General features: G+C 39.9%; 1 protein-coding gene across 1 annotated transcript in view; it reads right to left on the reverse strand.

Annotated features, from left to right (window-relative positions):
* Positions 1-1,073: 1,073 nt before the first annotated feature.
* LOC142922838 (uncharacterized) overlaps positions 1,074-13,936 on the reverse strand; it is a gene marked incomplete at its 3' end in the record, with an annotated part of 65,473 nt that continues 52,610 nt past the window's right edge. The window contains exons 12-14 of the mRNA XM_076063774.1: positions 13,617-13,773; positions 1,694-2,066; positions 1,074-1,550 (exon numbers count right to left, since the gene is read on the reverse strand). Of these exons, the coding sequence (XP_075919889.1) occupies positions 1,074-1,550; positions 1,694-2,066; positions 13,617-13,773 (1,007 nt within the window). The remainder of the gene's footprint in view (positions 1,551-1,693; positions 2,067-13,616; positions 13,774-13,936) is intronic.

Here is a 13,936-nt window from a genome sequence, read left to right on the forward strand (position 1 = left end):
GTGTATCTCTGTGTGTGTGTATATCTGTGTGTCTGTGTGTATGTGTGTGTGTGTATGCGTCTGTGTGTGTGGGGAGCGGTAGTGTAGCGGTTAGCGCGCTGTCTGTGTGTGTGTCTATGTGTGTATGTGTGTGTCTTTGTGTATGTGTGTGTGTCTGTGTGTATGTGTGTGTGTATGTGTGTGTGTGTCTGTGTGTATATCTGTGTGTCTGTGTGTGTATCTCTGTGTGTGTGTATCTGCGTCTGTGTGTGTGGGGAGCGGTAGTGTAGCGGTTAGCGCGCTGTCTGTGTGTGTGTGTATGTGTGTGTCTGTGTGTGTGTCTGTGTGTATCTCTGTGTGTATGTGTGTGTCTATGTGTGTGTGTGTGCACCTGTGTGTGTGTGGAGCGGTAGTGTAGCAGGTAGCGCTACGCCGCGCTACTAACCCGGCGACCCGAGTTCGATTTCCCGCTCACGGCCACCGCCGCCGGTGACGATTATTTTAACCGGTCCTGGGCCTCCCCTAGGTCGACTCAGCCTCAAACGAGTAACTGCTGTGGTGTGCTGTGAACATCGCCACTGGGGAGACAAAGGCGGCCGGGCGTGGTGAATCCAAGTCCCGGGCGAAGTTCGTTGATCATACGTGAGAAACAGCGCTGATGGCGGAACGAATCCCCCATGTCCACGACGGTATAGCGACAGAAAAACCCTCCAATGGGATCACAGTGAGAATATCAGGGGACCTCCCGCCCTTGCCAGTAACAAAATATAAGAAAAAAGGTTTTTTTACCCTGACTGGCAATGGACCAGGGGGCTGTTAAGATGTTAAAACGCCAAACCGAAACCATTTGCAAGGTAACAGCGATTCCGTTTCAGCATGAGAATCGTCATTTTACACCACAGCAGCAGCAGCAGGAGCAATCGGGCTGAGACACGAGAAGCAACTTATTACCCACGGGTGTCCGGCTTCCGTGAGCCCCGCGGGGCATTCCGGCAACGGCCGTCAGACCTGCTCCTCCTCCTTCTTCTCCCTTGCCTCGCACGCCGTGCCCTTCGACCTCGCCTCCGATTGGCTGGCCCTCCTCACCATCTCACCGAAGGCGGCCAGGCTCGGCCTGCGCCTGTGCCTGGCCCTGGGCGAGCGCCCGTCGCTTCCTTCCGCGCCGTCCGCGGGCCTCGAGGCGCTCCGAGGCTGGGGCTTCGGCGAGGCCCGCTCGCCCTTCGGCCTGGGCGAAGGGGCCCGCTCGCCCTTCGGCCTGGGAGAGGCCCGCTCGCCCTTCGGCCTGGGCGAAGGGGCCCGCTCGATCGCCGCAGGCCTGGGCGAAGGGGCCCGCTCGCCCTTCGGCCTGGGCGAAGGGGCCCGCTCGCCCTTCGGCCTGGGAGAGGCCCGCTCGCCCTTCGGCCTGGGCGAAGGGGCCCGCTCGATCGCCGCTGGCCTGGGAGAGGCCTGGAGGCGCGCGGCCGCGGCCCTCCTCTCGTACTGCGCCGCGATTGCCGCCACGTTCCTGCGCGGCGGCGCCTGGGGGCTCGTCCGGGACGTCGCCGCCGCCGCCGTCCTCCTCCTCCGTCCACCTCCTCCGCTACCCTCGCCATCTTTCCCCGCGCGGCCCTTCTCTCCCGCCGCCACGGCGGTCACGCTGTACGGCACCACCACCGCCATCGCCACCGCCTGCTGCTGCTGCTGCTGCTGGTGCAGCTGCAGCTGCTGCTGGTGCAGCTGCTGCTGCTGGGAACGCCGGCGGCGGTAGCGGCGCGCCGTGGGGCCGGACGACGCCGGCGGGGCCGCGGGGCCCGGCGGGCGGCTCCCGACGCTCAGCGTCCGCGGGAAGGCGGCGAGGCCCAGGCGGAGGCGGTCCTCCTCCGATAGGCCCGCCGTGGGGAGGGACTTGCGGCCACCCCTGGCTCCGAAGCGCGGCGAGGAACCACCCTCGGCGGCGGCGGCGGCGGCGGCGGCGGCCGTCGATGGCCTCCGGCCGTTGCCGCCGCCGCCCTTGGCGACGCGGCTGCTGCCGTAGCGGAGACGGCGCAGGGCAGTGTGCACCGCCTCGTAGACGTTGCCGCTCGCCGTCCTCGCGACACCGCCGGCGCCTGTTAGGTACAAGCGGGGGGGAGGACAGAGTGAGACGCTGTCGTTTGGGTTAATGTGTCTTTGCGTGTTGGTGTTGATGGTGGTGGTGGTGGTGATGGTGGTGGTTGGTTTTCACACCTGATGATGACTGTTTGTGTTACAGTCAAAACGTCGTGAGAATTGTTATTGTTTTATATATATATATTTTTTTATTGTTTTATTGTTTCCCTTCAACGTGACTTTACCGAAAGAACCAAGAATAAGGTGCTGTTGTTGATGGTGTTGGTGATGATGTTATCGATGATGTTGTTATCTTGTTGTCGCGATGGGTATTATCTTGTTGTCGCGATGGGTATTATCTTGTTCTTGTAGTGATGGGTATTATCTTGTTGTTGTTGTTGTAGCGATGGGTATTATCTTGTTCTTGTAGTGATGGGTATTATCTTGTTGTTGTAGCGATGGGTATTATGTTGTTGTTGTTGTTGTAGTGATGGGTATTATCTTGTTGTTGTTGTATTGATGGGTATTATCTTGTTGTCGCGATGGGTATTATGTTGTTGTTGTTGTAGCAATGGGTATTATCTTGCTGTTGTCGCGATGGGTATTATCTTGTTGTTCTAGTGATGGGTATTATGTTGTTGTTGTTGTATTGATGAGTATTATGTTGTTGTTGTATTAATGGGTATTATCTTGTTGTAGCGATGGGTATTATCTTGTTGTTGTTGTACTGATGAGTATTATGTTGTTGTTGTATTGATGGGTATTATCTTGTTGTTGTTGTATTGATGGGTATTATCTTGTTGTTATAGTGATGGGTATTATGTTGTTGTTGTATTGATGGGTATTATCTTGTTGTTGTCGCGATGGGTATTATCTTGTTGTTCTAGTGATGAGTATTATGTTGTTGTTGTATTGATGGGTATTATCTTGTTGTTCTAGTGATGAGTATTATGTTGTTGTTGTATTGATGGGTATTATCTTGTTGTTCTAGTGATGGGTATTATCTTGTTGTTGTTGTATTGATGGGTATTATCTTGTTGTTCTAGTGATGGGTATTATGTTGTTGTTGTTGTTGTTGTATTGATGGGTATTATGTTGTTGTTGTTGTTGTAGCGATGGGTATTATCTTGTTGTTGTTGTTGTATTGATGGGTATTATCTTGTTGTTGTTGTTGTTGTATTGATGGGTATTATGTTGTTGTTGTTGTTGTATTGATGGGTATTATGTTGTTGTTGTTGTTGTTGTATTGATGGGTATTATGTTGTTGTTGTATTGATGGGTATTATGTTGTTGTTGTTGTTGTAGCGATGGGTATTATGTTGTTGTTGTATTGATGGGTATTATGTTGTTGTTGTATTGATGGGTATTATCTTGTTGTTGTAGTGATGGGTATTATGTTGTTGTTGTTGTATTGATGGGTATTATGTTGTTGTTGTTGTAGTGATGGGTATTATGTTGTTGTTGTTGTAGTGATGGGTATTATGTTGTTGTTGTTGTAGCGATGGGTATTATGTTGTTGTTGTATTGATGGGTATTATCTTGTTGTTGTTGTTGTAGTGATGGGTATTATGTTGTTGTTGTTGTTGTATTGATGGGTATTATGTTGTTGTTGTTGTTGTATTGATGGGTATTATGTTGTTGTTGTATTGATGGGTATTATGTTTTGATTTAAAGCTTTCGTGACTGCAGTAATTCATACTCTTAGTTTTTTCGGTAAAGTCACGTTGAAGAGAAACAACAAAATAACAAAATATATATAAAACAATAAAAAATTCTCACGACGTTTCGACCATAACTCAAACGGTCATCATCAGGTGTGTCACACCTGATGATGTTGTTGATGACCGTTTGAGTTATGGTCGAAACGTCGTGAGAATTTTTTATTGTTTTATATATATTTTGTTCTTTTGTTGTTTCTCTTCAACGTGACTTTACCGAAAAAACTAAGAATATCTTGTTGTTGTTGTTGTATTGATGGGTATTATCTTGTTGTTGTTGTATTGATGGGTATTATGTTGTTGTTGTTGTTGTTGTAGTGATGGGTATTATGTTGTTGTTGTTGTTGTATTAATGGGTATTATGTTGTTGTTGTATTGATGGGTATTATGTTGTTGTTGTTGTTGTAGTGATGGGTATTATGTTGTTGTTGTTGTTGTAGTGATGGGTATTATCTTGTTGTTGTTGTTGTATTGATGGGTATTATGTTGTTGTTGTATTGATGGGTATTATGTTGTTGTTGTAGTGATGGGTATTAACTTGTTGTATTGATGGGTATTATGTTGTTGTTGTATTGATGGGTATTATCTTGTTGTTGTTGTAGTGATGGGTATTATGTTGTTGTTGTATTGATGGGTATTATGTTGTTGTTGTATTGATGGGTATTATGTTGTTGTTGTTGTATTAATGGGTATTATGTTGTTGTTGTTGTTGTATTGATGGGTATTATGTTGTTGTTGTTGCATTAATGGGTATTATGTTGTTGTTGTATTGATGAGTATTATATTGTTGTTGTTGTATTGATGGGTATTATGTTGTTGTTGTTGTTGTATTGATGGGTATTATGTTGTTGTATTGATGGGTATTATGTTGTTGTTGTATTGATGGGTATTATGTTGTTGTTGTTGTATTGATGGGTATTATGTTGTTGTTGTTGTATTGATGGGTATTATGTTCTTGTATTGATGGGTATTATGTTGTTGTTGTTGTAGCGATGAGTATTAACTTGTTGTTGTTGCGATGGGTATTATGTTGTTGTTGTTGTTGTTGTATTGATGGGTATTATCTTGTTGTTGTTGTATTGATGGGTATTATCTTGTTGTTGTTGTATTGATGGGTATTATCTTGTTGTTGTTGTCGCGATGGGTATTATGTTGTTGTTGTAGTGATGGGTATTAACTTGTTGTTGTTGCGATGGGTATTATGTTGTTGTATTGATGGGTATTATGTTGTTGTATTGATGGGTATTATCTTGTTGTTGTATTGATGGGTATTATGTTGTTGTTGTATTGATGGGTATTATCTTGTTGTTGTTGTCGCGATGGGTATTATCTTGTTGTTATCACGATGGGTATTATCTTGTTGTTGTTGCGATGGGTATTATGTTGTTGTTGTATTGATGGGTATTGTGTTGTTGTTGTAGCAATGGGTATTATCTTGCTGTTGTCGCGATGGGTATTAACTTGTTGTAGTGATGGGTATTATCTTGTTGTTGTTGTATTGATGGGTATTATGTTGTTGTTGTTGTATTGATGGGTATTATCTTGTTGTTGTTGTAGTGATGGGTATTATGTTGTTGTTGTAGTGATGGGTATCATGTTGTTGTTGTTGTATTGATGGGTATTATCTTGTTGTTGTTGTATTGATGGGTATTATCTTGTTGTTGTTGTAGCGATGGGTATTAACTTGTTGTTGTTGCGATGGGTATTTTGTTGTTGTTGTTGTAGCGATGGGTATTATGTTGTTGTATTGATGGGTATTATCTTGTTGTTGTTGTATTGATGGGTATTATGTTGTTGTTGTTGTTGTATTGATGGGTATTATGTTGTTGTTGTTGTATTGATGGGTATTATGTTGTTGTTGTATTGATGGGTATTATATTGTTGTTGTAGTGATGGGTATTATGTTGTTGTTGTTGTAGTGATGGGTATTATCTTGTTGTTGTAGTGATGGGTATTATGTTGTTGTTGTAGTGATGGGTATTATGTTGTTGTTGTATTGATGGGTATTATGTTGTATTGATGGGTATTATGTTGTTGTTGTATTGATGGGTATTATGTTGTTGTTGTTGTATTGATGGGTATTATGTTCTTGTATTGATGGGTATTATGTTGTTGTTGTTGTAGCGATGGGTATTAACTTGTTGTTGTTGCGATGGGTATTATGTTGTTGTTGTATTGATGGGTATTATCTTGTTGTTGTATTGATGGGTATTATCTTGTTGTTGTATTGATGGGTATTATCTTGTTGTTGTTGTCGCGATGGGTATTATGTTGTTGTTGTAGTGATGGGTATTAACTTGTTGTTGTTGCGATGGGTATTATGTTGTTGTATTGATGGGTATTATGTTGTTGTTGTATTGATGGGTATTATCTTGTTGTTGTATTGATGGGTATTATGTTGTTGTTGTATTGATGGGTATTATCTTGTTGTTGTTGTCGCGATGGGTATTATCTTGTTGTTATCACGATGGGTATTATCTTGTTGTTGTTGCGATGGGTATTATGTTGTTGTTGTATTGATGGGTATTGTGTTGTTGTTGTAGCAATGGGTATTATCTTGCTGTTGTCGCGATGGGTATTAACTTGTTGTAGTGATGGGTATTATCTTGTTGTTGTTGTATTGATGGGTATTATGTTGTTGTTGTTGTATTGATGGGTATTATGTTGTTGTTGTTGTTGTATTGATGGGTATTATCTTGTTGTTGTTGTAGTGATGGGTATTATGTTGTTGTTGTAGTGATGGGTATCATGTTGTTGTTGTTGTATTGATGGGTATTATCTTGTTGTTGTTGTATTGATGGGTATTATCTTGTTGTTGTTGTAGCGATGGGTATTAACTTGTTGTTGTTGCGATGGGTATTATGTTGTTGTTGTTGTAGCGATGGGTATTATGTTGTTGTTGTATTGATGGGTATTATCTTGTTGTTGTTGTATTGATGGGTATTATGTTGTTGTTGTTGTATTGATGGGTATTATGTTGTTGTTGTTGTATTGATGGGTATTATGTTGTTGTTGTATTGATGGGTATTATATTGTTGTTGTAGTGATGGGTATTATGTTGTTGTTGTTGTAGTGATGGGTATTATCTTGTTGTTGTAGTGATGGGTATTATGTTGTTGTTGTAGTGATGGGTATTATGTTGTTGTTGTATTGATGGGTATTATGTTGTATTGATGGGTATTATGTTGTTGTTGTTGTATTGATGGGTATTATGTTGTTGTATTGATGGGTATTATGTTGTTGTTGTTGTATTGATGGGTATTATGTTCTTGTATTGATGGGTATTATCTTGTTGTTGTATTGATGGGTATTATGTTGTTGTTGTATTGATGGGTATTATGTTGTTGTTGCGATGGGTATTATGTTGTTGTTGTGATGGGTATTATGTTGTTGTTGTTGTATTGATGGGTATTATGTTGTTGTTGTTGTTGTTGTATTGATGGGTATTATGTTGTTGTTCTTGTATTGATGGGTATTATGTTGTTGTTGTATTGATGGGTATTATGTTGTTGTTGTATTGATGGGTATTATGTTGTTGTTGTTGTTGTAGTGATGGGTATTGTGTTGTTGTTGTTGTATTGATGGGTATTATGTTGTTGTTGTTGTTGTTGTTGTTGTATTGATGGGTATTATGTTGTTGTTGTTGTATTGATGGGTATTATCTTGTTGTAGCGATGGGTATTATCTTGTTGTTGTTGTAGTGATGGGTATTATGTTGGTGTTGTTGTTGTTGTATTGATGGGTATTATGTTGTTGTTGTTGTTGTAGTGATGGGTATTATGTTGTTGTTGTATTGATGGGTATTATGTTGTTGTTGTTGTTGTATTGATGGGTATTATGTTGTTGTATTGATGGGTATTATGTTGTTGTTGTATTGATGGGTATTATCTTGTTGTTGTTGTAGCGATGGGTATTATCTTGTTGTTGTTGTTGTTGGGTATTATGTTGTTGTTGTATTGATGGGTATTACGTTGTTGTTGTTGTTGTAGCAATGGGTATTATCTTGCTGTTGTCGCGATGGGTATTATCTTGTTGTTGTAGTGATGGGTATTAACTTGTTGTAGTGATGGGTATTATGTTGTTGTTGTTGTATTGATGGGTATTATGTTGTTGTTGTTGTATTGATGGGTATTATGTTGTTGTTGTTGTATTGATGGGTATTATTTTGTTGTTGTATTAATGGGTATTATGTTGTTGTTGTATTGATGGGTATTATGTTGTTGTATTGATGGGTATTATGTTGTTGTTGTAGTGATGGGTATTATGTTGTTGTATTGATGGGTATTATGTTGTTGTTGTAGTGATGGGTATTATCTTGTTGTTGTCGCGATGGGTATTATGTTGTTGTTGTTGTTGTAGTGATGGGTATTATGTTGTTGTTGTATTGATGGGTATTATGTTGTTGTTGTAGTGATGGGTATTATGTTGTTGTTGTATTGATGGGTATTATGTTGTTGTATTGATGGGTATTATGTTGTTGTTGTATTGATGGGTATTATGTTGTTGTATTGATGGGTATTATGTTGTTGTTGTTGTATTGATGGGTATTATGTTCTTGTATTGATGGGTATTATGTTGTTGTTGTATTGATGGGTATTATGTTGTTGCGATGGGTATTATGTTGTTGTTGTTGTTGTAGTGATGGGTATTATGTTGTTGTTGTTGTATTGATGGGTATTATGTTGTTGTTGTTGTATTGATGGGTATTATGTTGTTGTTCTTGTATTGATGGGTATTATGTTGTTGTTGTATAGATGGGTATTATGTTGTTGTTGTTGTATTGATGGGTATTATGTTGTTGTTGTTGTTGTAGTGATGGGTATTATGTTGTTGTTGTATTGATGGGTATTATCTTGTTGTAGCGATGGGTATTATCTTGTTGTTGTTGTTGTTGTTGTAGTGATGGGTATTATGTTGTTGTTGTTGCGATGGGTATTATGTTGTTGTTGTTGTTGTTGTAGTGATGGGTATTATCTTGTTGTTGTTGTAGTGATGGGTATTATGTTGTTGTTGTTGTTGTATTGATGGGTATTATGTTGTTGTTGTTGTAGTGATGGGTATTATGTTGTTGTTGTTGTATTGATGGGTATTATGTTGTTGTTGTTGTATTGATGAGTATTATGTTGTTGTTGTTGTATTGATGGATATTATCTTGTTGTTGTTGTAGTGATGGGTATTATCTTGTTGTTGTTGTAGCGATGGGTATTATGTTGTTGTTGTATTGATGGGTATTATGTTGTTGTTGTTGTATTGATGGGTATTATGTTGTTGTTGTATTGATGGGTATTATGTTGTTGTTGTAGTGATGGGTATTATGTTGTTGTATTGATGGGTATTATGTTGTTGTTGTAGTGATGGGTATTATGTTGTTGTTGTATTGATGGGTATTATGTTGTTGTTGTAGTGATGGGTATTATGTTGTTGTATTGATGGGTATTATGTTGTTGTATTGATGGGTATTATGTTGTTGTATTGATGGGTATTATGTTGTTGTTGTATTGATGGGTATTATGTTGTTGTTGTTGTATTGATGAGTATTATGTTGTTGTTGTTGTTGTTGTATTGATGGGTATTATGTTGTTGTTGTTGTATTGATGGGTATTATGTTGTTGTTGTTGTAGTGATGGGTATTATGTTGTTGTTGTTGTTGTTGTATTGATGAGTATTATGTTGTTGTTGTTGTATTGATGGGTATTATGTTGTTGTATTGATGGGTATTGTGTTGTTGTTGTTGTTGTATTGATGGGTATTATGTTGTTGTTGTATTGATGGGTATTATGTTGTTGTTGTATTGATGGGTATTATGTTGTTGTTGTAGTGATGGGTATTATGTTGTTGTTGTTGTTGTATTGATGGGTATTATGTTGTTGTTGTTGTATTGATGGGTATTATCTTGTTGTTGTTGTATTGATGGGTATTATGTTGTTGTTGTTGTATCGATGGGTATTATGTTGTTGTTGTTGTTGTTGTTGTTGTTGTATTGATGGGTATTATGTTGTTGTTGTTGCGATGGGTATTATGTTGCTGTTGTTGTAGTGATGGATATTATTATTATGTTGTTGTTGTTGTTGTATTGATGGGTATTATGTTGTTGTTGTATTGATGGGTATTATGTTGTTGTTCTTGTATTGATGGGTATTATGTTGTTGTTGTATTGATGGGTATTATGTTGTTGTTGTTGTTGTATTGATGGGTATTATGTTGTTGTTGTTGTTGTTGTAGTGATGGGTATTATGTTGTTGTTGTATTGATGGGTATTATGTTGTTGTTGTAGTGATGGGTATTATGTTGTTGTTGTATTGATGGGTATTATGTTGTTGTATTGATGGGTATTATGTTGTTGTTGTATTGATGGGTATTATGTTGTTGTATTGATGGGTATTATGTTGTTGTTGTTGTATTGATGGGTATTATGTTCTTGTATTGATGGGTATTATGTTGTTGTTGTATTGATGGGTATTATGTTGTTGTTGTATTGATGGGTATTATGTTGTTGTTGTATTGATGGGTATTATGTTGTTGTTCTTGTATTGATGGGTATTATGTTGTTGTTGTTGCGATGGGTATTATCTTGTTGTTGTTGTATTGATGGGTATTATGTTGTTGTTGTTGTTGTATTGATGGGTATTATCTTGTTGTAGCGATGGGTATTATGTTGTTGTTGTATTGATGGGTATTATGTTGTTGTTGTAGTGATGGGTATTATGTTGTTGTATTGATGGGTATTATGTTGTTGTTGTTGTTGTATTGATGGGTATTATGTTCTTGTATTGATGGGTATTATGTTGTTGTTGTTGTATTGATGGGTATTATGTTGTTGTTGTTGTTGTATTGATGGGTATTGTGTTGTTGTTGTTGTATTGATGGGTATTATGTTGTTGTTGTTGTAGTGATGGGTATTATGTTGTTGTTGTATTGATGGGTATTATGTTGTTGTTGTATTGATGGGTATTGTGTTGTTGTTGTTGTTGTTGTATTGATGGGTATTATGTTGTTGTTGTTGTAGTGATGGGTATTATGTTGTTGTTGTTGTATTGATGGGTATTATGTTGTTGTTGTATTGATGGGTATTATGTTGTTGTATTGATGGGTATTATGTTGTTGTTGTATTGATGGGTATTATGTTGTTGTTGTTGTTGTATTGATGGGTATTATGTTCTTGTATTGATGGGTATTATGTTGTTGTTGTTGTTGTATTGATGGGTATTATGTTGTTGTTGTATTGATGGGTATTATGTTGTTGTTGTTGTATTGATGGGTATTATGTTGTTGTTGTTGTTGTATTGATGGGTATTATGTTGTTGTTGTTGTATTGATGGGTATTATGTTGTTGTTGTATTGATGGGTATTATGTTGTTGTTGTTGTATTGATGGGTATTATGTTGTTGTATTGATGGGTATTATGTTCTTGTATTGATGGGTATTATGTTGTTGTAGTATTGATGGGTATTATGTTGTTGTTGTATTGATGGGTATTATGTTGTTGTTGTATTGATGGGTATTATGTTGTTGTTGTATTGATGGGTATTATGTTCTTGTATTGATGGGTATTATGTTGTTGTTGTTGCGATGGGTATTATGTTGTTGTTGTTGCGATGGGTATTGTTGTTGTTGTTGTAGTGATGGGTATTATCTTGTTGTTGTATTGATGGGTATTATGTTGTTGTTGTTGTATTAATGGGTATTATGTTGTTGTTGTATTGATGGGTATTATGTTGTTGTTGTATTGATGGGTATTATGTTGTTGTTGTATTGATGGGTATTATGTTGTTGTTGTTGTTGTTGTATTGATGAGTATTATGTTGTTGTTGTTGTATTGATGAGTATTATGTTGTTGTTGTTGTATTGATGGGTATTATGTTGTTGTATTGATGGGTATTATGTTGTTGTTGTATTGATGGGTATTATGTTGTTGTTCTAGTGATGGGTATTATGTTGTTGTTGTTGTTGTATTGATGAGTATTATGTTGTTGTTGTTGTATTGATGAGTATTATCTTGTTGTTGTTGTTGTATTGATGAGTATTATGTTGTTGTTGTTGTTGTTGTATTGATGGGTATTATCTTGTTGTTATCACGATGAGTATTATGTTGTTGTTGTTGTTGTATTGATGGGTATTATGTTGTTGTTGTTGTATTGATGGGTATTATGTTGTTGTTGTTGTATTGATGGGTATTGTGTTGTTGTTGTTGTATTGATGGGTATTATGTTGTTGTTGTTGTAGTGATGGGTATTATGTTGTTGTTGTATTGATGGGTATTATGTTGTTGTTGTATTGATGGGTATTATGTTGTTGTATTGATGGGTATTATGTTGTTGTTGTATTGATGGGTATTATGTTGTTGTTGTTGTATTGATGGGTATTATGTTCTTGTATTGATGGGTATTATGTTGTTGTTGTTGTATTGATGGGTATTATGTTGTTGTTGTATTGATGGGTATTATGTTGTTGTTGTTGTATTGATGGGTATTATGTTGTTGTTGTTGTATTGATGGGTATTATGTTGTTGTTGTTGTTGTATTGATGGGTATTATGTTGTTGTTGTTGTATTGATGGGTATTATGTTGTTGTTGTTGTATTGATGGGTATTATGTTGTTGTTGTTGTATTGATGGGTATTATGTTCTTGTATTGATAGGTATTATGTTGTTGTAGTATTGATGGGTATTATGTTGTTGTTGTTGTATTGATGGGTATTATGTTGTTGTTGTATTGATGGGTATTATGTTGTTGTTGTATTGATGGGTATTATGTTCTTGTATTGATGGGTATTATGTTGTTGTTGTTGCGATGGGTATTATGTTGTTGTTGTTGCGATGGGTATTATGTTGTTGTTGTTGTAGTGATGGGTATTATCTTGTTGTTGTTGTATTGATGGGTATTATGTTGTTGTTGTTGTTGTATTAATGGGTATTATGTTGTTGTTGTATTGATGGGTATTATGTTGTTGTTGTATTGATGGGTATTATGTTGTTGTTGTTGTTGTATTGATGAGTATTATGTTGTTGTTGTATTGATGAGTATTATGTTGTTGTTGTTGTTGTATTGATGGGTATTATGTTGTTGTTGTTGTATTGATGGGTATTATGTTGTTGTTGTTGTTGTATTGATGGGTATTATGTTGTTGTTCTAGTGATGGGTATTATGTTGTTGTTGTTGTATTGATGAGTATTATGTTGTTGTTGTTGTATTGATGAGTATTATCTTGTTGTTGTTGTATTGATGAGTATTATGTTGTTGTTGTTGTATTGATGAGTATTATCTTGTTGTTGTATTGATGGGTATTATGTTGTTGTTCTAGTGATGGGTATTATGTTGTTGTTGTTGTATTGATGGGTATTGTGTTGTTGTTGTTGTATTGATGGGTATTATCTTGTTGTTGTCGCGGCATCTCTTGAGGAAGGTCAGCGTCTCGATGAGCTGCGACCCCCTGTCCCGTTGCCCGTCAAAAGCGCTAACAGGGTAGGGCGACAATCCTCACCGTAGAGGTCATTCGACCCAGATCGGAAGCTTCCGTTACCGCAAAGGATTCAAACAATTAAATCACGACGTTTCGGACTTAATATCTCTCCCAGCCACCCCCCCTACCCCCCACCCCCCCTACCCCCCACCCCCCCTACCCCCCACCCCCCACCCCCCCCCCACACCCCCCCCACACCCCCCACCCCCCCCACCACCCCCCCCCCCACCCCCCACGTGGGCCTCACCTCCATCCCCCGGTGTCGCCCACCGCTGAGGAGCGTCGCCATCCCTCCCTCCCCCGGCCACGCCCCCCGCCGCCGCTGCTGCCACGCCCCCCGCCGCCGCCGCCGCCACAGCCACGCCCCCGCCGCCGCCGCTGCTGCTGCCACGCCCCCCGCCGCCGCCGCTGCCACGCCCCCCGCCGCCGCCGCAGCCACGCCCCCTCCGTCGTTGGCGGGCCGCAGGCTGCTGCTGCTGCGCCGCCGCCGGTGCCGCGCTCCGCTGGGACGCCTCGGGCCCAGCGAGGGCCTCGGGCCGCTCGCCTGCGACTGGGTGGGGGGGGTGGGGGGAGGAGGGGTGGGGGAGGGGGGGATAGGAGGGGGTGGTGCAGGGTGGGAGTGGGCATTGAGGAGGGAACAGCGCCTCCCCCTGTGTAGGCAGGGTGCAGCAGGTCTACAGGTGAAGCAGGTGAAGCAGGTCTACAGGTGAAGC

The sequence above is a fragment of the Petromyzon marinus genome, unplaced genomic scaffold, assembly GCF_048934315.1.
Source record: "Petromyzon marinus isolate PM22_M1 ecotype Great Lakes invasive population unplaced genomic scaffold, UKy_Petmar_22M1.pri1.0 PM_Scaffold_185, whole genome shotgun sequence".
NCBI lineage: Eukaryota > Metazoa > Chordata > Hyperoartia > Petromyzontiformes > Petromyzontidae > Petromyzon > Petromyzon marinus.